The sequence below is a fragment of the Chiloscyllium plagiosum genome, chromosome 34 (genome assembly GCF_004010195.1).
Source record: "Chiloscyllium plagiosum isolate BGI_BamShark_2017 chromosome 34, ASM401019v2, whole genome shotgun sequence".
Lineage (NCBI taxonomy): Eukaryota > Metazoa > Chordata > Chondrichthyes > Orectolobiformes > Hemiscylliidae > Chiloscyllium > Chiloscyllium plagiosum.
In genome coordinates this window covers 8,374,005-8,395,379 of record NC_057743.1, presented here as the reverse complement: position 1 = coordinate 8,395,379, position 21,375 = coordinate 8,374,005, and the positions used below count along the sequence as shown (strand labels likewise).

Sequence of the window (21,375 nt, the reverse complement as noted above, 5' to 3'; positions counted from 1 at the left end):
GTCATCCAGCATTCCCTATACCTCCCAGCCTTCCCTTTCACCCTGCCAGGAATATACTTTCTCTGGATTCTTGTTATCTCATTTCTGAAGGCTTCCCATTTTCCAGCCGTCCCTTTGCCTGTGAACATCTGCCTCCAATCAGCTTTCGAAAGTTCTTGCCTAATACCATCAACATTGGCCTTTCTCCAATTTAGAACTTCAACTTTTAGATCTGGTCTATCCTTTTCCATCACTATTTTAAAACGAATAGAATTATGGTCGCTGGCCCCAAAGTGCTCCCCCACTGACACCTCAGTCTCCTGCCTTGCCTTATTTCCCACAAGTAGGTCAAGTTTTGCATCTTCTCTAGTAGGTACATCCACTTGCACAATGGATTAGACCATTATATTCTTTCTTGAGATCGTTGCCCAATATGATGTCCTTATTATTTTGATATACATAGAATCTCATGGGGATATATATGTTATTTATTTCTCGGAGGGTAGTTTCACTGAGGTAAGCTGATGATTTATCCCCTCCTACCCCAGTAAAGTGAACCTTTTTGTTTGTGTGGGGTAAGAGTAGGTTTGTGATGGATACAGCAGCTCCTGTGTCTCATTTCCTCCCTCCTATTACTGCGGGTAGGTAAATTCTCCCCTCTCCTTTACCCTCACGAATTGGGGCAGCTGGTTGTCAGCTCTGCTGACCTTGGGACTCTCTCGGTTCCGTGGTGTTCCGGGTGGTGTTTGGGGGTGCCACATTCTTTTCCCAGCACACTGCTTCTGTGTGTCCTGTTCTTTTGCAGTGGTTGCAGTATCTTACATTGTTTCCTGGTCTATCTCCTGGTCACTCTCGAGCAAGGTGTCCCTACCAGCCACAGTTGTGGCAGGATCAGTTCATTCTGCTCTCGCCTCCATTCCGGTCGGCTGCTTTGTCAGATCCCGCCTTTGTTTCAGGAGCTTCTGCATCCTGCTTCCCACTCGCCCCACTCGATTCAGTCATCATAATCCTGGGATATTATTACTCCCATTTTCAGGATGGCTTGGTGGGCCCTAGAGAGCCCATCTTTAAAAGCGTGGGTGAATGCCCAGTCACTCCGATCTGGTTTTGCTTGCCCTGAGCATTCGTGATAGATCCTAAATCATTGTTCCCTACATTCAGAGGCTCCTTCCCTTTAAGTTGCTTAGTGTTCGTGATCAAGCTCCAGTTCGTGGGAGCATTTCCTAGCACCCTCTGGATTTCTTCTTTAAAGTCAGTGAAAAGGGCCTACTGGGCATCTATCTCTGCAGCGAGGGCAACGGCATGTGTCCACCACCCTCCCCTAAAGTCTCGGGCTGTTGTGGCGTTGGGTCTGCCAGCTACCTGTCTCGACTTGTCTGCTGGGCAAGCTGCCCAGTCCAGGTGGTGTACGTCCCTCAGGTGTAGTTGGTGCCCTATCCATACACTATTCAGTTCTTCCCAGAATCTGGTTTTTGCGCTCTGGGTCTGTAATTTGCCCAGGGAGGCCATAATCTGCTGCCTCTCCCCTGGGGTGAAGGGTTTATAATTCGCTTTAGGTTGCAACTCTGTGCCTTCTCTGGTAACTGGCACGAAGTTTTACTCCTGCACGGTTTGTCCAACAGTTTGGCTGCTGCTGGACAGTTTCGTAGGAGGGGCGACAGTCAATTGCTCTCTCCCCTAGCATTTTTTCTAAGGTGAATTCTAAGTTTTTTTTAATTCTGCCCTCCAGTTCTCTAACTTGCTCCTGGTCGTTTCTCCACCTACTCGTGAAGGCACTCACTTGTTCAATTAGGCCTGGTAATTGGTGTACTAACATTACCCCTATCTTTTTAGTTATATTCCATTTCTGCTTATCTATCCACTCTCTCGGTTGTGCTAATGTTTGGGATGGGTCCCTCCACTCCTCTTCGTTTGCTCTGTCAGCCCTTGTGTTTCTCAGTAAAGGAACCTGCAATTTCCCCTTAAATCTTTGATCTGCCATTTAGCAGATTGTATACCCCCAGATACTACCAACAGTAAAGTGCCCCTAATCCAGTGGGGATTTCTCTACCTCCTTGCCAATAATACTGTTACAGCACCACCCGTACGGTTGTAGCAGCCTCCTAGTAAGGTGTGCTGACTGCCGGTGGGACTTCCCTACCCTCCCAGCCACCACTACTAGTTGGTACCTACCGGTTAGTTGGGAATGCTGGTTCAATAGGGTGTGCTCTCTACCGGTGAGATTCTTTACCCTCCCAGCCACCGTCACTATTCGAGCTCTGTGGTTCTACAACGGACTGACAGGTTATCATGGTTACTTTGTGTCCACGCTCCCCACCTTGGTAATGTGCGCTCCACTGAGGTTTGGCTCGGGGTCAGAGTGATCAACTCCTCTTCCTCACCACATTGAAAGTTACAAGTATAGACAGAAATCAACTTTTAACTTAAACTCTAACTGGACTCTGCGTTGTTACCCGACTTTGCCACTTATGCTTCGCAGCGCCTAGTGCCCTTGGTGCCTAAATTCCAACTTTTGTGTGGGGTGCTGCCCCTCTTAAAAACTGGTTTAGGACAGGGCTTTTGAGACAGGCACTACCTTGTCCTCTGGCTGTTTCAGCACAAGCAGTAGATTCTTACAGCAGTTAATACAGTTAAGCACATATCCTGCACGGGCACGGACTTAAAAAATTTTAACTGAGTACTGTGCAAATTAGACATTACAATGAGTATACCTTTTAAACTGTGTCCTTGGCCCGGTCTGACTCTTCCCATTTGCAGGTACAAATTGGTTCTTATCCCGTTTCCCCGATCATGGCCTTCGACCAGGGCACCAGTAATAAGAACCTTGCTCGCAGCACCAACTGTTGTGGGGAAAATCAGCAGCTTTGGAGTCAGAGTCAGTGTTCAACGACAGAGGTTATTGTGCAAGGAAATACCGGAGCTCTGGAGAGAGAAAGACGCCAACAACGGCTGCGAGTCTTCTCTTGGTCCGGAGCACATGTCAATAAACTTTTATGCATCTTGTGATGCAGTAGGTCAGTGATGAGATTATTGTCTTTGTAATATGGTTTGTTTATGGCAATCATTGCAGAATCATTGATAGTTTCAGTGCAGTCTTTGTCAGTTCCAATTTCCACATGGTCATTGTCAGTTTCGTGTAGACATTGTCAGTTTCAATGCAGTTTCCATTGCTGTAGTAATGGGAACTAATCGCTTTTCCTGAGAAGGACAATTACTGCAGCCCTGGCTATTAGCATTTTGTATTGAGACTGTATCAAGCTGTTAGCATTGCTGTAAGAGGTGTTGGCTGGACCCAGACAGTTTGGTGGGCAGCGTTCATACTCGTGTATTCTCTCCCCCAACTGCCTTAAACTAATCAACTGGGTTGTGAGTGCATTGTGCTGGCCCCAGTCAGTGTGTGTATCTGCTCTGCTGTTTCTCTCCATAATTGTGATCCGGTGGTCATCTTGTGTGTCAAGTTGGCCAACTGATGGCTCAGCAGCCATCTTGTGTATCCGTGTGCCTAGTGTCACCCTGTCCTATGCTATCTCCCTCTTGAAGAGGATGAAATATTTGTCAGAAGTTTTCAATTCCTCTTTGAATTTGTCTAACGTTTTAATTATATCTTGGTCGGCAATAATATCATTTGCTACACTCCCAATTATATACAGAAATGTATTTACTTGTTCAGCTTCTGTCTTGATGTCCGGTTTAGAAGCTGTATTGAAACTATATACCTCCAATTTTGTCCCATTTTTGTTTGTATTTGTGCTATATTTGGCCCATGTATGAAGTCGAACATTCTGTCAGTACTGTTTTTGATGCAATAGCTTCCTAACATTATTAGATATTTGAAAAGACAATAAGACTATAATATATAGCAGCAGAAGTGACTATTTGGCCCATCGAGTCTTCAATGCCATTCTGTAAATCCATGATGATTCTCAACTCTGCTTTCCCCTCTTTTCTCAACAATCCTTTATTCCTGACTAAAAATAGTTTTTGTCTCAGCCTTGAATATACTCGGCCTCTACAGCCATCAGAGGAAAAGAATTCCACAGAAATATTATTCTCTGACAGAAAAACCTCCCATCCATCTCTGCCTTAAACGAATGACCCCTAACTCTGCGATTATGCCCTCTGGTCTGTGACACTCTCACAAGGCAAACAATTGCTTTGTAACTGCTCTGTCAAGTTTTTTTTTCTGTTGCCTTTCATTGTTCTAAGTACCATTGCCAATATGTCTTTCCTTAGATTCCCACAGCCCATATCCCTGTCTTGGCTTTGTAGATTGCTTCTGCATGATGGAAAATTAATTCCTTTGTATTCAGTGCCTTGTTGAATTGACCTTCCTTACTAGGACCAATAACCGAGTCACTGATGTGTGTTAACCTCTTCATGGGTGTAGAAACATAGTCTCAGAAACATTGGTAAGAATGTGGAAATCGTTGCCACCCTGTGAATCATGACATCAGTCTATGTCACAGAATGAGAAGGAGTCCACAGAAAACTGTCTGTATTGATTCTCAGAAAAAATTGTCCAATATAGTGTCTCACCTCAATTTTTCCCCATTACCTTGTAAATTAGTTATCTTCAAATGCTAGTCCAATTGCCTTTTGAAAATTTCTGTGGAATGTGTTGTTACCACCCTTTCAAATAACCTATTACAGTCCTGCGTGTAAAAAAAATTCTCCTAAGTGCCCCTCTATTAGTTTGCCAGTCATCACTTACCAGAGGAATCAATTCCTCCATACTTGTTCAAGTAAACAATGTGAAGATGCACCCTCGGGTATGTTATATTCTCTCTCTTTTTGAAAACACCAGATAGTATTATAATAGTAGTAACATTATACTACCTTTTTCAAAGTTGGTTCTGCGAAAGTGCATTACTTTGCACTTACCCATATTAAATTGCATCCGTCATGTAACTGGTTATTTAACCAGCCTATGTCCTCTTGATGTCTTCTACTATCCTGTTCATTATTTATGTGTGCCAAGCTTTTTAATTCTCATATCCACGTAATGTCATTTATATATACACCACCAATTGCTGACAGACCCCATCACTCAATTTATTTGTGTTTGAAATTGTGCTCTTTAAATGCTCGAACCTCTGAAGGCTGTATTGCCATGTTGTAGGCAAAGATAAATTTCTTTGTTTATGTCTGCCAAGAGGCGACTTTCAAAATATGAGTCTACCACATTTTCCATATTGCCTATGTTGACTTTAATCAACCCGTAATCAATTTGTATTGTACTATAGAATCTGGTTAGAAGAGAACTTTTATTTTCTGGGTATTTATAATGATAGGCCCATTTTTGTATGCTTTGAGTGAGCAAAGATACAACATCTTTCTATGCAAAGAATTTCAATGACTGAAGTTGGATGGAATTCAATTTTAAACTGAAGGATTCCAAGTCTGGATAGAGTTAAAGGAGAGAAGGGCATGGTATATCATCAAACTTGAACAAATTACCCAAGGACTTTGTATCATCCTCAGTGAAGAATTCCATTGCCTCTTTTGTAAATTGGAAAGTTCTTCACAATCGTTTCATTAACAGAATTCAATGGGTTGGTAGTTCATTGTGATATTTCTCTTTAACTCCTTGGCTGTCATCATCTTTGGACAATTGCTATCCTTGGGACTCAGATTCCCCTTCATCAAAGGTAAGTTGCCTTATCAGTGTGATTCTGAACATCAGCAATGTTGTAAAATCCTCGTAAGGTTAATGACACACTTGGGCCATGCTTTCTGCCATAAACCATTCATATGCAAGAATGTAACTTCCTCTCGTGAAACAACCATATTTTTGCTATCATGACCTGTTTCTTGGATTACCATCAAATCAAGAGGCAATTTTATAATAGTTTTGATCTTGAATCTCGTCTCTACAAGATGGCATGCCTAAATTCCCTGGCTCTTGGTGCGTTCTTACCATCTGCTGCTTTTGAACTGGTAGAAGGTATAGCGTAACCAGTAAGTTTTGTATGAAGATCCATGGAGCTGTAGCAATGAAATTGTGTTGGGTGAGAGGAAAATTGCCTTCACATTTCCAGACAAGTCATCAAGGTTAACGAAATGACCTAAGCAGTAATCCAAGAGAAGGATTATTGTGAAGATTTTATTTTTTCTGGCATGTTATTCCCTCCAAGCAGGAGTCGCATATAGAGAGAACCATCAGTGCTCCCATGATCTGTCTGTTCTTATTTCAATGTTATATAATGCACAGAAGTACCTTGGAAAAGCTTTTAACTCAACTGATAAATAACTAAGGTCTTAATCGTGGAATCTCATGTAGTATTCCCATAAAGGGCAGCATCAGACATTATTTGCAGCTTTAAATTCCCCTCTTTGGAAACGTATGCTCTCTGTCAAATGGATTTGCATCAAAAACAACTCAAAAATGTTCTTAAAAAAATCTTATTATGGTGAATAGCCATCTTTTTTAAGATTTGGAGATGCCGGTGTTGGACTGGGGTGTACAAAGTTAAAAATCACTCAACACCAGGTTATAGTCCAACAGGTTTAATTGGAAGCACACTAGCTTTCGGAGCGCCGCTCCTTCATCAGGTGACACACAATCACCTGATGAAGGAGCGTTGCTCCGAAAGCTGGTGTGCTTCCAATTAAACCTATTGGACTATAACCTGGTGTTGTAAGATTTTTAACGTTGTGAAATTTTTAACTTTGTACATCTTTTTAAAATTATTCTCTGAGGCAGGGATTCCATAAGCTACTTCAGTAATGGCATTGGTTTCTTTCCTGGTGACTTTAATGTGCAGGTAGAAATATTCTTGAAAAAGTTAAATCAACCGCAAATAGCACTAAAACTTGACTGTGAACTTTCAACCTGCTACTCTGTATGGTGTCATACAAGCTTTTTGCTTTTACTTGGATAGCCATCAAACAGATATTTGACATAAAAGTTAATTATCACGTGTTGGAAATCTGAAGTTAAAACCTAAGTGCTGGACAAACTGAGCAAGTCTGGCAGTATTAGGATGACTTCAGAAGACGATTCCTATTGGATCAAAATGCTAACTCTGTTTCTCTCTCCAAAGATGCTGCCAGACCTCCTGGGTTTTTCCAACATTCTATTTTGTGTTATATTTGAGGTACTTCTCTGTTTTTGTCTTCGATCCAAGCCTTCCATTTTCCCCTTTTTGCTACCCCAATATAACCCATGAGTGCTTAAAGTTGTAACAGTTTTTTTTGCCAACAGTGCTATGGTTCACCTGTGTGTTTTGCCAATATCAATTGTGTGTTCCCTGGTCTCAAAATGTTTTAATTTGATGTTCTCAAATTTCGTTGCTAAAAGTGACAGTGTTTCTTATTTTCTTAGCAGTAAACACACTACATCGCTTACTAGACAGGTTTAAAATATTTGAGAAATTGCAAACCACTAAATCACAAGCCTGAAACAATCTCAAACAATTTAATAATGACCTCTCTGCCTCTAATCCATCTAAAATTTCAATAAGGGTCACGCTCAGGGCTCCAAAATTAATCAGAAGATTGCAAAGTCGGATCCTGTTTGCTTTCCCTTTCCTCTTGTCAAGCCATTGCAATTTTTGTCAACATAAGGCCTAGAGTCAAGGACAGCACTGCAATCTGCAGCAAATGCCTCTCACTGACTTCAAAATGGCTTCTCTGTCTGAGCACATAGCCCCCTCTCTCTCAAGTTTTAAAGTATCCACTCAACCTCACATGCTGTGAAGCTAAACAAGGGCCATACTTGGGGGTTCAAAGCTAATCAGGAGATTATGGAGTCAGGTTTCTGAAGAGTCAGCACCGTGGCCTCTCTTCCGTTAACCCACACATGTCCTGAGCCAAGGCACATAGCTGCAGCAAGGACCCTTTCCCACCAATTTTAAATGGCTTTTCTGTTTTATTAGATACAAAGCTCCACAGTCTGGGAGTGCTCCAAAATTAAAATAATATTACAGAGTCAAGAATTGCATCTATATTGCATAAACAGTACAGAAAAATAGCCTAGTTGTAGATATTCTTCACACTCCACTGCATTGCACGGTTTTAAGAAAAAAAAAATCACCAATGCTTCAAGTACTACTGAACACTGTCACCTACTTTAAAGAACCATATGTTGCTACATAGGCCCCAGGACAAAATATGCATTTATCAGCCCTACTATTCATGACATTAAGGTGGAATGGCACTGGATGAGGCAACATTAAATGAGGACTTGCTGTAAATAGGCTACTATTAGTTCAGGATATCAAGTGATATGAAGTCCAAGTATGGATCATGATCAGATTGATGGAAAAAATAGGCTTGAGGAAATGAATGGCCCCCTTTCAATATTCTTGTATGGTGCAGGGAGTAAAGCTGAACTGATGGAATTAGGGCTGCTTATTTATGGTAATGAAATAAGTAACTCCGTTTTTTAAATGGATTCTGGGATTTTGACAGTTAAATTCATTCTAGTTTTTTCATGAAAAACATTTTTATTCCCTACAAGGTAAAGCCCCAGCTCAATTTAAACCTGTAACACAAAAAAGATTTACCCCGTGCAGTAATCTGTGAAAATTTGAGAGGCCAAGAACTATTTCAACTAAAAATGAATAACTTTATTTCTTAAAGTATAACAGAATAATTAACTAATGACTATTTGCAACTCCTATCTCTAACCTATTTTTTACTTTCCCTTCTGTAATACTAGTTTGATTAAACCCTCCCTTCCCCGATTAAGATTTACTAAAAATTCAAATTTCAAAACCAGCTAGCTGTCAAATCTTCTCTTTATATTTGACTCTGTCGTCATCTTCTTAGGGATTTCTGTTTCACAAGTGACTGATTGATTGACAAAGGTCCCTTTAAGAGAGCTGTGTTTTGGCCAGACTGCAGGTGTTAGTGGCTTGGCAGCTCTCCTCTCAACTGTTCAGGTTTTCCCGGTCTTATACCCTGAAAGCATCAGATTGTGTCATTGGCTTTTAAGATTGTCAATATACTAAATTAAAATTTGATCGGAGTTTGGGGTATAGTTTAAACTGATTGGCCAAATTTGAATTTGTTTTGTCATCTCTAGGCAACCAGCCATTTGACCAAATGTTACATTGTTACCTTATTCATAACGGGAGAAAGTGAGGTCTGCAGATGCTGGAGATCAGAGCTGAAAATGTGTTGCTGGAAAAGCGCAGCAGGTCAGGCAGCATCCCGGGAACAGGAGAGTCGACGTTTCGGGCATAAGCCCTTCTTCCATTCCTAAAGAAGGGCTTATTCCCGAAACGTCGATTCTCATGTTCCCTGGATGCTGCCTGACCTGCTTCGCTTTTCCAGCAACACATTTTCAGACCTTATTCAGAACACTTGGTGCTGTGTAAGGTAGTCCTGCTAGCTTTTAACTCTCAAAGATACAATACCCCTTACACCTTTATAACACCACTTACAGCACAGCAAAAGGATTGAGGTTTATTATTTTGCAAAAGGATTTACAAATGCTTTATATATTAACAAATATTACTCTTTAGGTGTTAAGTGTTGGACCAAGGAGGTCGCAGCACGGGCAAAGGAGAGAACCAAGGAAGATTATTACAAATATAACTGTGAATGATGATATCCAACTGAAGAAGTCAGAGAATGCATGGAAACCAATATTAAAAAGAGACGATATTTCTGAAGACTCTGATGTGCAAAAAACACAGGTTAGACAAAAAAAACTGCCTTAAATGTACAGTATTTTGCATCTTTCAGCCTCAATAGCCTTCATCTAAATTCCTGTGTGGAATTTCTAGAAATTGTTGCATTTCTTCATAGAATTGCATTAACTGGGTAAAAGTTTTCTGAAACTTATACAACTTCAAAAGTACCCTTTTTTCAGTCATGCGCCTTTGACCTCAGTTTGATTATTCATTTCATTATTCTTCACTCGAGGTGTCAGCTATAATAGTGCTTTCTTCGCTGAGTCTGAAAGTTATGGGTTCAACTTATGCGACAGGAGTTGAGCACAAAACTTTAAACTGACCCTCCATTACTGCAGGTATCCTGCTGGTGGAGGAGATGCCATCATTTGGAGGAAGCATTAAACAGAGCCTGCTTTACCCTCAGTGTACCATGGGTTCTGCCACGTGTAATAAATCACATGACAAATTATCCAGAATGTTATCATCATTGTTATCTCACTGCAAAGCATGACAGTTCGGATATGCTAATGAGGTCCAAATGAGGACTTATTATTTTCTTGAATTAGCACTTTTAGGCAAGATCGTATGAGTTGGCTTTTGCTTTTAACGTGCTGACCTTTTGTACTCTATTCAGGAATTATTCCGACGAGTAAGAAGCATTCTGAACAAGCTGACACCACAAATGTTTCAACAATTGATGAAGCAAGTTCAGGAGCTGACAATTGATACAGAGGAGAGGCTGAAGGGAGTTATTGACTTAGTTTTTGAAAAAGCCATCGATGAGCCTAATTTCTCAGTAGCATATGCCAATATGTGTCGCTGTCTCACAATGGTAGGTTCATGAATATCAAGTATGCACATTTTGTAACCTCTGGTCAATTTTGGCATAGTTTTTAAAATCACAAATTTGCATTTTCTTTGTACGTGGACTATATTTTGTGTGGCAGGGATAACATTATTTTAATTAAATTCTATTTTGCCAAATTACTTTATTTTTTATAGTTTTTTGCAGAAGGGAAAGAGACTGCTGGTGAACCCACCCTCACTCCTACTTTCATTCAATACAGATAACTGAATATTGTATATATGAGAGAGAAAAAAGCATTTCTGTTATTATAATGAGTCAAAATCAGGCTTGGGTTACGCAGCATTGACCTATTGCAGCATAATGAAAAATATTGCGTACCACAAACTCAAAGTTGCAACTTTTCCCACAATGGAAGAGAACTATTTAACACCAGGTTATTTTCTTACTCTTTAACATTAAATAAACATTAGCTTGTATTGGATTGACATTCACATGAGCATCGCAATAGTTCAGAAACAATGACTGATTACTCATAATCAAAATAAAGCTGCTGAAAGGTTCCACGAGATCGTTAGCCTCCAGTGTGAGGTTTTTTTTGAAAAAGGGGCAAGATTTGGACGTCCGCATTGATTTTGCACTAATAACTTACATTAGTACAATTTGAGCACAGTTTTGAATTTAAAAATGTGTATTTATAGAGGGATTGAGACAGTGTATGAGTTTTTGGCGATCAAGCCTTGATACTGAATAAAAGTGTTCCTTTCTATCATTAGCTGAAGGTCCCAATGTCAGATAAGCCAGGGGCTTCAGTAAATTTTCGTAAGCTGTTACTAAATCGTTGTCAGAAAGAATTTGAGAAGGACAAAGCCGATGATGTCGTCAACGAGAAGAAGCAGAAAGAGATTGATGCAACTGCTAAAGTAAGGAGCTGTAACAGGCACCTCTATAATGTCTCTGAGACTGATAATTTTATTTGCTGTCCATGAATGGTTAAATTCTTTTTAAATCCTTGATATCAGCATCTGAGCTAGCTGAAATGATGCATTCTGGTGGCACAAAATTCAAGCTTTGGACAAATGAGTAATTAAAAGCAGAACATTTGGTGGCATTTGTAGCGAGAAACAAGAGTGAACATTTCAAGTTAATGATCCAGTGGCACACTTGGGGAGATGTTATCTGAAGCTTATGCATTGTCATTATAAAGCTATTTTATATTTTACTAATTCATGTACTTTGGGGAGATGTTTATTCTCCTTTGCCTAATGTAATTTGTAATTTGACAGTGCTGGTTTTAATTAAGTTTTAATTAATTGCTGGTTTTAATTAGAATACTTGAAAGTTCTTGAAGGATCAAAGATTACATGTGTTTGTTTGGAGTTAACCTGCAGTAAAGGAACTATATCACATTTAGTGCATCCTTTAGGCCACCAAATTTTGAGAACTGGGGAGAAGTGCAGATTTACAGGGAAATAACTAAGATATTTCTTTTGTTAGTTGCTATAATGATATCCATGACAAACCATTCTTGATTGTCATAAAAACCTATCTGGTTCACTAATTTCAGTCAGGGACGCAAATCTGCTGTCCTTATTCAATTTAGACTACAAATGACTTCAGAGCCACCATAATATATTTAACTTTTTAATTGCCCTCCAAAATGCTGCTCTCTGCATAGCCGCACAACTGAAGGGCAAATGGGGATGAGTTAGCCTGGCTGTATCACCAACATCCCAACAAAGAATAAAGAAATATCTTAATTATTTAATCTTGTAAAACCAGAATCCCATTTCAGCTAGTTTTATCAGTTAGATTTTAATGTTTGCTATCATGCAAGTAAACACTGATCTACTGTGAAGGTAATTTGGAACTTGGGTGGTAACCTACTTTTTATGAAGTGCCATATGAGGTTGTGGTATTCAAATGTCTGATGTTTAGACAAATGTGATTTCAATCTTGTTGGAAAATGTCTTGTGCTTATGATAAAAGCAAATGACATTTAAGTTGAGTGCCATAAAGTCAGTCAATAAATCTCCTATTGGTCAATGGCAACTTAAGCTGCTAAATAGATAAAGTTCAAGTTGCAATTCTGTCAACAGCTCTTGAAATTAATATCACCTGACTCCCAAATTTTTCTCGAGTGTGGTGCTGGAAAAGCACAGCCAGTTAGGCAGCATCCAAGGAGCAGGATAATCGATGTTTCGGGCATAAGCCCTTCATCAGGAGGGCTCTGGCATCTGCAGTCCTCACTTTCTCCTCCCAAATTTTTCTATCTTGCATTATTGTATGTGAAAACTTCTGGATAAATTCATGTTTCTCATCAATAATTTTTCCAAATTCCTTCAGACAGAAGAGAGGTCCAGACTTCAAGATGAGCTAGAAGAATCCAAGGACAAGGCTCGAAGAAGATCAATTGGAAACATTAAATTTATCGGTGAACTATTCAAACTTAAAATGCTGACAGAAGCAATTATGCACGACTGTGTTGTGAAACTACTAAAAAACCATGATGAGGAGTCATTAGAATGTTTATGCAGGCTATTGACCACAATCGGCAAAGATCTCGATTTTGAAAAAGCAAAAGTAAGTGGAAAATTATTGATGTATTGTGGTTTATTGTGCTTCGGTCTTATTATGGCCATCAAAAGATTTCTCAATTGGATCTTTGTTTCAAAGAAATACTGCAAAGCTTTATAGAGCATTGATCTGAAATTTTACAGCTGAAAGAATTTTTTTACAAAATGATCTAAGTAACGTTTTGAATCAAAACATCACTATCCCCACTTTCTCAGGGCTGGTTACTCGAGCATCACTCTTGCTGTCAAGCATCAACACTCAGTATGTAATATTGAGAGAAGTGTGCATCTATAACGAGCCTCAAAAGTAGCCTTAGTTGTGGTTGGACTTCTCTTAAGAGATTTACAAAATACAGAGGAACCTTGATTAATCCGAAGGACATGGGCAGGGAGTGTTTTGCCCAGATAATCAAATGCCGGATAACATAGTTAACCAAGCATCGGGACCTTGCGATCTTGTTTGGATAATCCAAAATTCGGTTAATTGAATGCCAGATAATTGAGGTTCCTCCATAAGTGCTTTCGTGAAAATTGAAAAGTGATGTTGCAAATGCTAAGTAGTTGAGAAGGGTGTTCTCAAAGTATTTAACCTGAATTATTCCTTTAAAGAGACTGGCAATTTATTTGTCTGCACCATGCTAATTCTAAATAATGTGACATTTAAAAAGTGCCACAATTGACTCATTGAAGTAAATATTGCAGTTTAGTTGAATAGCCCATTTTTTGAAAATAGTTAGTTCCCTTAGCTCTGTCTTAATGGCTCAGTTAGTAAATGCAGCACCAGGATAGAACTGAGTCAAATAGTTCAAAATTCCTCCAGCTTAATGCAAGATCAGCACTGAGTTAACATGAGAAAAAGGAATATTCAACTTGTAATCACACTGGTATGGATACTTAATGATGCTCAAAGTGGGCTTGAATAGCATTTCCCCCCTTTTATGCAGTGGACACCACACAAACATGATCACTTGGGGAAAGTTTTAAAAGCTATTTACCAAAAATGAACTATACATCATAATAGCCATTAAATGTTGAGATAGGAAATGCACTGAGGTTTCACACCAGGTAGGTTTCTTTTGCTGACAATGATGAGTTGAGCTAAGAGTCTCATTGTGGTACCAAGTTGACCAAGTGTCTTTTGGGTTAAGAAAAATAAACCAAGTATTTGGTAACTTCTATGTTGGAAATTTCTGCATATAAATTATGCTGAATGAGGATAAGCTCACGCTGCCTCCTCTCCCGCATGACCAAATAATTAAGCAGACTGTGCTACCAAGCTTAAAAGAATTGCGATTTGGATGAAATATTGGAGGCATCACTGCTGCAGTGGAATTAGAATCAGTCACTGTTTAAGATAATGTAAGTAATGGAGATGAAGTCAGTGAACATCAATAATTAGAAGAATACATGGTGAAAGTGAGCTTGTTCTTAGAAATAACTCCTGGGCACAAAATGGCGATATTTGTAATTTAGAAATCGCTCTCGGTTATCCATCAGGAGTGCAGTGTTGCAGTTTATTTTTAAACATTCATAAACGTTTCAATTCATAGTTTAGTGGGTGTTAAAGAAATCTGAGTGAACTTTCACATAAAAGGTGTGCAAGTACGTCACAAAACGAAAGTAAATTAAAAACAACCATCTAAACGTCACCAGTTCTCCCCTTATTGGTTTTTACTGTTTTTGATTCATGATGTGTAGGTTAGCTGCATTAGTCAGGGGTAAGTATAGGATAATAGGGCAGGGGAATGATCTGAGTGGTTTACTCTTTGGAGGGTCGGTATGGACTTGGGCCAAAGGGTCTGTTTCCACACTGTAGGGATTCTGTGATTCTATTTGTAATAAAAGTGCTGGCCAGCGTATAAAGCAGTTTATTGTTCTGTGTGCTGCAGAGATGGTCTCCAAAGATGGAGAAAGCTGGCAGAAATTTTGAGGAGGGTTCATGCTCTATACTTGTGAAATTACTCACAGTATCAGAAACACTTTTGGTGTGGAGTGGATCTTGTGGAGGCATCACTGCTGCAGTGGAATTAGAATCAGTCACTACTTCCGATAATGTAAGTAATGGGGATGAAGTCAGTGAACATCAATATTCAGACGAATAAATGGTGAAAGTTCTTTTGTTCTTAGAAATAGTCCAAGTAAGCTGTTGTTGAGGGCATTCTAGGATTTTGACTCTGACAATGAGGGAGCAGCAATACATTTGCAAGTTAGAGACTTTGAAGTGATGGCACTCTCATGTGCATATGCTCTTGTTCCTCTGGGCAGTAGAAGTAAGTTTGGGAGGCTCAGTATTCTCTGCTGTAGAAATATTTTTATGGCTTTGTTAGTGAGCTTTGAAAAGACGTGTAGCTGAGGTTGAGGTTCTGGATTTAGGTTTGCTCACTGAGCTGGAAGGTCTGGTTTTAGGAAATTTGTCACCATACTAGGTAACATCATCAGTGAGCCTTTGGATGAAGCTTTTAATTTGTGTGTTTAGGTTTCCTTGGGTCGGTGACATTTGTTCCTGTGGTGCTGTCATTTCTTGTTGTTTTTCTCAAGGGGTCATAAATGGGATCCAAGTTAATGTGTTTGTTGATAGAGTTCAGGTTGGAATGCCATGCTTCTAGGCTTATGGCTTTGTTTATTCATCTGTAATCTGTACTATTGCCTGTTCCACAAACCACAAAATAAATTCAATCTTCCAAGTAGTGTGTTTGCCAGTTTTTATAAATTTGTACAGCAGGAGTCCTATATATAAACTTGCAAGTAAGTATAAAGTCTGATTTAGTATCTCATCAGTTGAATATTTACATTTTAACTACATAAAAAGGAAACATCTTTTTGTCAGGTATTGCTGAGAAGCATAGTATATTCCTATTGTCAGTCTATTCTTGTAATTGGTACATTTCATGGTTATAATATATTCCTATTGTCAGTCTATTCTTGTAATTGGTACATTTCATGGTTATAAATGAATCAGTAACTTTAAACACACCATTCTCTGCTATTAAGCTTTTCAAAAGGAATACTTCAAGTTATCATTGTAAATTTGAGGAACATTGCTTTCTATCATGGATTGTATTGGCTGAAAGTTCAGGTCTTGATTGTTGGAGATTTTCGGTGTAAAGCTAGAGTCTACATCAGATGTGATGTAGATTTACTTCTGTTCCAGTGAAGCTATGGCATCGAGAGAGCACCACAGGAAGTCATATCACAGGCAGAAAATTTACATATAATGGCAAGGTATGAACCTTTGGAAAATCCTGTTCAAAGCGTCAAATAAAAAATTAAACTAATGGATTTCCTACCAGTGAACTTTATGATGTTACTGAACTTTACTGGCTTTTTTGCTTGGTAAATGGTATTACAAACATATCAGTGAGGCTTTTTGTGGGTCTTGTTGTGTAATTGTAATGTCCCTACCTCTGGGTACACGATCTGGGTTCAAGTGGCACTTGCCTTGAGAGTGTCCTTGAGAGGTTGATTATATATTACTGAGGCCAGTACTTGGCAATATTGGTAGAAGTAGCAATATTATTGATCTTGAGTCATGCTTGTGATATTTTGCTTCAGGAAGTTTGGTGTTTATTGAAACTTTGTGGCATTTATCTGTAACACCGCTATGATATACATCAAAAGCCAGCTCAAAAAATCGCAGTGATAATTCCTTGGGGCGGCACAGTAGTTAGCACTGCTACTTCAGTGCCGGAGCCAGGTTTGATTCCAGCCTTAGGTAACTGTGTGGAATTTGCATTTTCTCCCCATGTCTGCATGGGCTTTTGCTATGTGCTTCCATTCCCTCCCACGGTCCAAAGATGTACAAGTTAGGTGGATTGGCAACACTAAATTGTCCATAGTGTCCAGAGGTGTGTAGGCAAGATGGATTAGCCATGGTAAATGTGGGGGTTACAGGGTTAAAGTAAGGGGCTAGATCTGGGTGGATGCTCTTCAGAGGGTTGGTGCAGACTCGATAGGCCAAAAGACCTCTATCTGCATTGTAAGGATTTTATGATTGTGGAAGATGGTCCTTTCCTCTGGTAATGGTTGTGGCACCCAGAAATCTAAATTTTCTGACAGGAACTGAGCTGCTGAAATTAAGCGCTTGGATCAACCACCTGCACGACACCACTGAATTTTTAAATACATCTCGAATTACAATTATTTTTGACATTTGTGCAAAGTAACTGCTGACTCTGTTCTAAGCTTACTACTCATGCTCTAATTAGATCAGCTGTGAAACTAGAGGATATATTAGCACAATTTTTGTTTCTTTTAAAAAAAAGCTAGTTTTTTTTTCAGTAACATGAACCATCAAGGCTTTCCACTGTTGGGTCTTTATACTGATGCTTAGTGTAGATTTAGATAGTACCAGGTTTGCTGAGTTTCTTGTCTTCTACACGTAATGTGTTCAAAGTGTTAAAACCTCTTGATCTGTAAAATTGGAATGTCAGGTTTTCTCTTTGACTACTATGCTAGTTTGAAGTATATTCTGTACTCAGGCTTTGGTTTGATTCTAATATGATATGATTCTATCAAAATTGCTGCATAGGGGCATGCTGCTTTGTGAATATTCTTATTTTCACTGCCTTGCAAAATCTGTGATATTTTGCATTGAGACAAAAGAACTGCAGATGCTGAAATCCAAGGTAGACGAGCAGGAGGCTGGAAAACGACAGCAAACCAGGCAACATCAGGAGATGGAGAAGTCAATGCTTTGGGTGTAACTGTTCTTAAGGACCGGGGGAGTGAGTGTGAGGGGAGCACCCTTCACACGCACCCACAGTCCTGAAGAACAGTTACACCCAGTATATTGTATTAGGCATTCCATTTGGACACAGTATCCAGAAAGTTAAAATTGAAGTTCATCTTTAAAAAGAGTGACAGCTTTTTTGTTTACAGTGGAATTACTTAATTATGTAACATTTATATCATGTCACATTTAAGAATATTGAAACTGGCGGAGTGGGTGGCCCATTGAGTCTGCTGTGCATGATGGTGGTGCAGACAGACCGACACTGAGGAAACTTGTAAATATAAATTAAGACACTCTGCTCAAAATGTGACTAATGAATATCAATTGGATTGAAACACAAATTAAATTTTTGGGAGAAGATTTGTAGCTCAGGTGCTCGTTGTTGTGTTCGCCGAGCTGGGAATTTGTGTTGCAGACGTTTCGTCCCCTGTCTTGGTGACATCCTCAGTGCTTGGGAGCCTCCTGTGAAGCGCTTCTGTGATGTTTCCTCCGGCATTTATAGTAATATACTATAAATGCCAGAGGAAACATCATAGAAACGCTTCACAGGAGGCTCCCAAGCACTGAGGATGTCACCTAGACAGGGGACGAAACATCTGCAACACAAATTCCCAGCTCGGTGAACAGAACCACAACATAGAAATTAAATATGTACAGTTATAAAAGAAATCTAATCTTTGCATGAAATACAAGAAGTAAATGTCAAATTTGGCTTAAGTTGAGAGGAAATTTAACACTTGCAGATAGTTTTTGGTTTTATTTCTGGAATTCGGAACTCCAGTATCACAAAGTGTGTCCACTGTGGCTCAGTTCGTGGCACTCTTGCATTGGAGTCAGAAGGTTGTGATTGGGAGGCATGTGGTTAATATTGCTGCTTCACAGTACCAGGGACCCAAAATCGATTTCAACCTTTGGTGACTGTCTGTGTGGAGTTTGCGCATTCTCCCCGTGACTGCTTAGTTTTCCACTGGTCATTCTGGTTCTCTCCCATAGTCCAAATGTGCAAGTTAGGTGGATTGACCATACTAAATTGCCCATAGTGTCAGGAGGTGTGCAGGCTAGGTGGATTAGAAAAGGGAAATGAGAGATGATCTTCAGAGGGTTAGTTTGGATTTGATGGGCTGAATGACCTGTTTTCATACCAAAGGAATTATATGATTGTATTCTATGATTCTTGTCCAACTCCAGGAGCTGTGAAACAAATCAAGACATTCAGAACACTGCCGTGTCAAAGGTGTTGTCTTTCAGATCAGACATTAAACCAATACCCATTCTGCCTTCTCAGTAGGGTGTAGAGCAAGGGAGTTTTCCCTGGTCCCCTTCTTAATATTTATGCCTTAATCAACATCATTAAAATGGATAATCTGGTCATTATCACATTGTTATTGGTGAAGAGTTAGCTATGCAAACATTGGCTGTTGTATTTCTTACATTACAATTGTGACTGAACTTCTGATGTTCTTCATTGGCTGGGGTAAAGCACTGAGATGTTCATTGTTCAGTTAAAGTGCAAATTGTATATATATTGTAGATTGTTGTAGTTTCTAACCTTCTGTAGTAATTTATTTTGTTTGTTTAAAATCATGGAATAGTTTATTTGTAAGTACCTGGATTTTCAGTTTTTCTCTTAATCTTAAATAAGCAGTTCCTTATCAGATCTTGACAAAAGTTTGATCTCGTCAGAGATTGTTATTCATTGTTGCATCTCTCATTTCTATATGTTTGTTTGTGTTCTCTCATTTAGTAAGAATTCAAGTATTCCGAACACTGACATCTTCTGCCCTTAAATATAAGAATAAGTGAATTAACTGCCTGCCCACTGGCATTACCTCTTTTTATAACCAATGCTGAGTGCTAATGGCTCTGCTACTTCTCACCTAAATAGAGTCGTACAGGAATAAACCCATCGATCCAACTAGTCCATGCTGACCATAATTCCAAACTAAACTAGTCCCACCTGTCTGCTCTTGGCCAAACTCCCTCCAAAGATATCCTATTCATGTATCCGTCCAAATGTTTATAAATGTTGTAATTGTACCCGCATCCACTACTTCCTCAGGACCTTGATTCCACATGCGAACCACCCTCTTTATAAAATAAGATTTGCCTCTTATGTCTTTTTTAAATCTCTCTCCTCTCACCTTGAAAATGTGCCCCCTAGTATTGAAATTCCCCATCTTGAGGAAAAGGCAATTACCAGTAACTCTATCTTTATCTTCCATTATTCCTGATGAAGAGCTTATGCTTGAAACGTCGATTCTTCCATTCCTCGGATGTTGCCTGAGGGGCTGTGCTTTTCCAGCACTGCACTTTTTGACTCGTTGGTTATTTTATAAATTTCTATCAGGTGACCTCTCAACGTCCTACACTCCAGTGAAAAACATCCCAGCTTTCCTTAATAACTGAAAGTTCCCATACCCGACAATATCTTGGTAAATCTCTTCTGAACCTTTGATAAAATCCTTTGAATAACTGGGTGACCAGAACTGGACGCAGTATTCCAGAAGCGGCTTAACCAATGTCCTGTATAATTTCAACATAATGTCCCAACTCCTATACCGTCTTTCTAAAATGCTTGGATGCAAGCATTCAGACTAGGAGACTTAACTTTTGAGTTTATTTAATTAATTCAATACTTACTCCTTTAAATTTCAAATGTACTTATCTCTTTATTAATTGCATTATTCAATTTAATTTCTATATTCTGCCTCCCTGGTAAATATCAATGTAAAATAATTGCTTAGTATTTCTACTCTCTCTCCCTCTCTCTCTCTCTCTCTCTCTCTCTCTCTCTCTCTCTCTCTCTCTCAAATCATGATCCTATTCCCATTACAGCATTCTAAAATATATTGTGCTGTCTGTCTTTATTATTTCAGGGGAGTGTGTGATGTTGGCAAGCTCGGCATTTGTTGTCAATCTCTTAAATTCCTCTTGGGAAGGAGCCATTGTTTTGAACTACTGCATTCCTTTATGTAGCAATTTGGTAACAACAAGTACCTTTCCAGGATGGTTAGCAGCATAGCACACTGCTGTGGGCCTGGAGTCCCATGTAGGCCATACTGGTAGAACAGATGGATTTTGATGATAATAATGGCGCCACAAAACTGAAACTAGTCTTCAAAGTTTGTGCGAAGATTTGTAGCTCGGGTGCTCGTTGTTGTGGTTCTGTTCGCCGAGCTGGAAGTTTTTTTAGCAAACGTTTCGTCCCCTGGCTAGGCGACATCATCAGTGCTTGGGAGCCTCCTGCGAAGCGCTTCTTTGATGTTTCCTCCGGTGTTTATAGTGGTCTGTCCCTGCCGCTTCCGGTTGAAGACAGGAAGGCAGCTAACAATCCGCATACATGAACATCAACTAGCCACGAAACGACACGACCAGCTATCCTTAGTAGCCACACACGCAGACAACAAGCAACATGAATTCGACTGAGACAACACTACTATCATAGGGCAAGCCAAACAGAGAACAGCCAGGGAATTCCTAGAGGCATAGCATTCATCCACAAACTCCATCAACAAACACATCGACCTGGACCCAATATACCAACCACTACAGCGGACAGCTGAAACTGACAACCGGAAGCGGCAGGGACAAGCCACTATAAACACCGGAGGAAACATCAAAGAAGCGCTTCGCAGCAGGCTCCCAAGCACTGATGATGTC

At 39.6% G+C, this 21,375-nt stretch overlaps 1 protein-coding gene across 11 annotated transcripts in view; it reads left to right on the top strand.

The window, feature by feature from the left end:
- LOC122540194 (eukaryotic translation initiation factor 4 gamma 3-like) overlaps positions 1–21,375 on the top strand; it is a 140,741-nt gene that overhangs the window by 73,663 nt on the left and 45,703 nt on the right. For 8 of the 11 annotated variants that reach the window (XM_043675553.1, XM_043675557.1, XM_043675560.1 and 5 more), the window contains 5 exons: positions 9,450–9,623; positions 10,237–10,434; positions 11,184–11,330; positions 12,754–12,990; positions 14,873–15,037. In XM_043675553.1, the coding sequence (XP_043531488.1) occupies positions 9,450–9,623; positions 10,237–10,434; positions 11,184–11,330; positions 12,754–12,990; positions 14,873–15,037 (921 nt within the window). The remainder of the gene's footprint in view (positions 1–9,449; positions 9,624–10,236; positions 10,435–11,183; positions 11,331–12,753; positions 12,991–14,872; positions 15,038–21,375) is intronic. The other 3 variants (XM_043675563.1, XM_043675562.1, XM_043675561.1) reach the window with 1 other exon arrangement.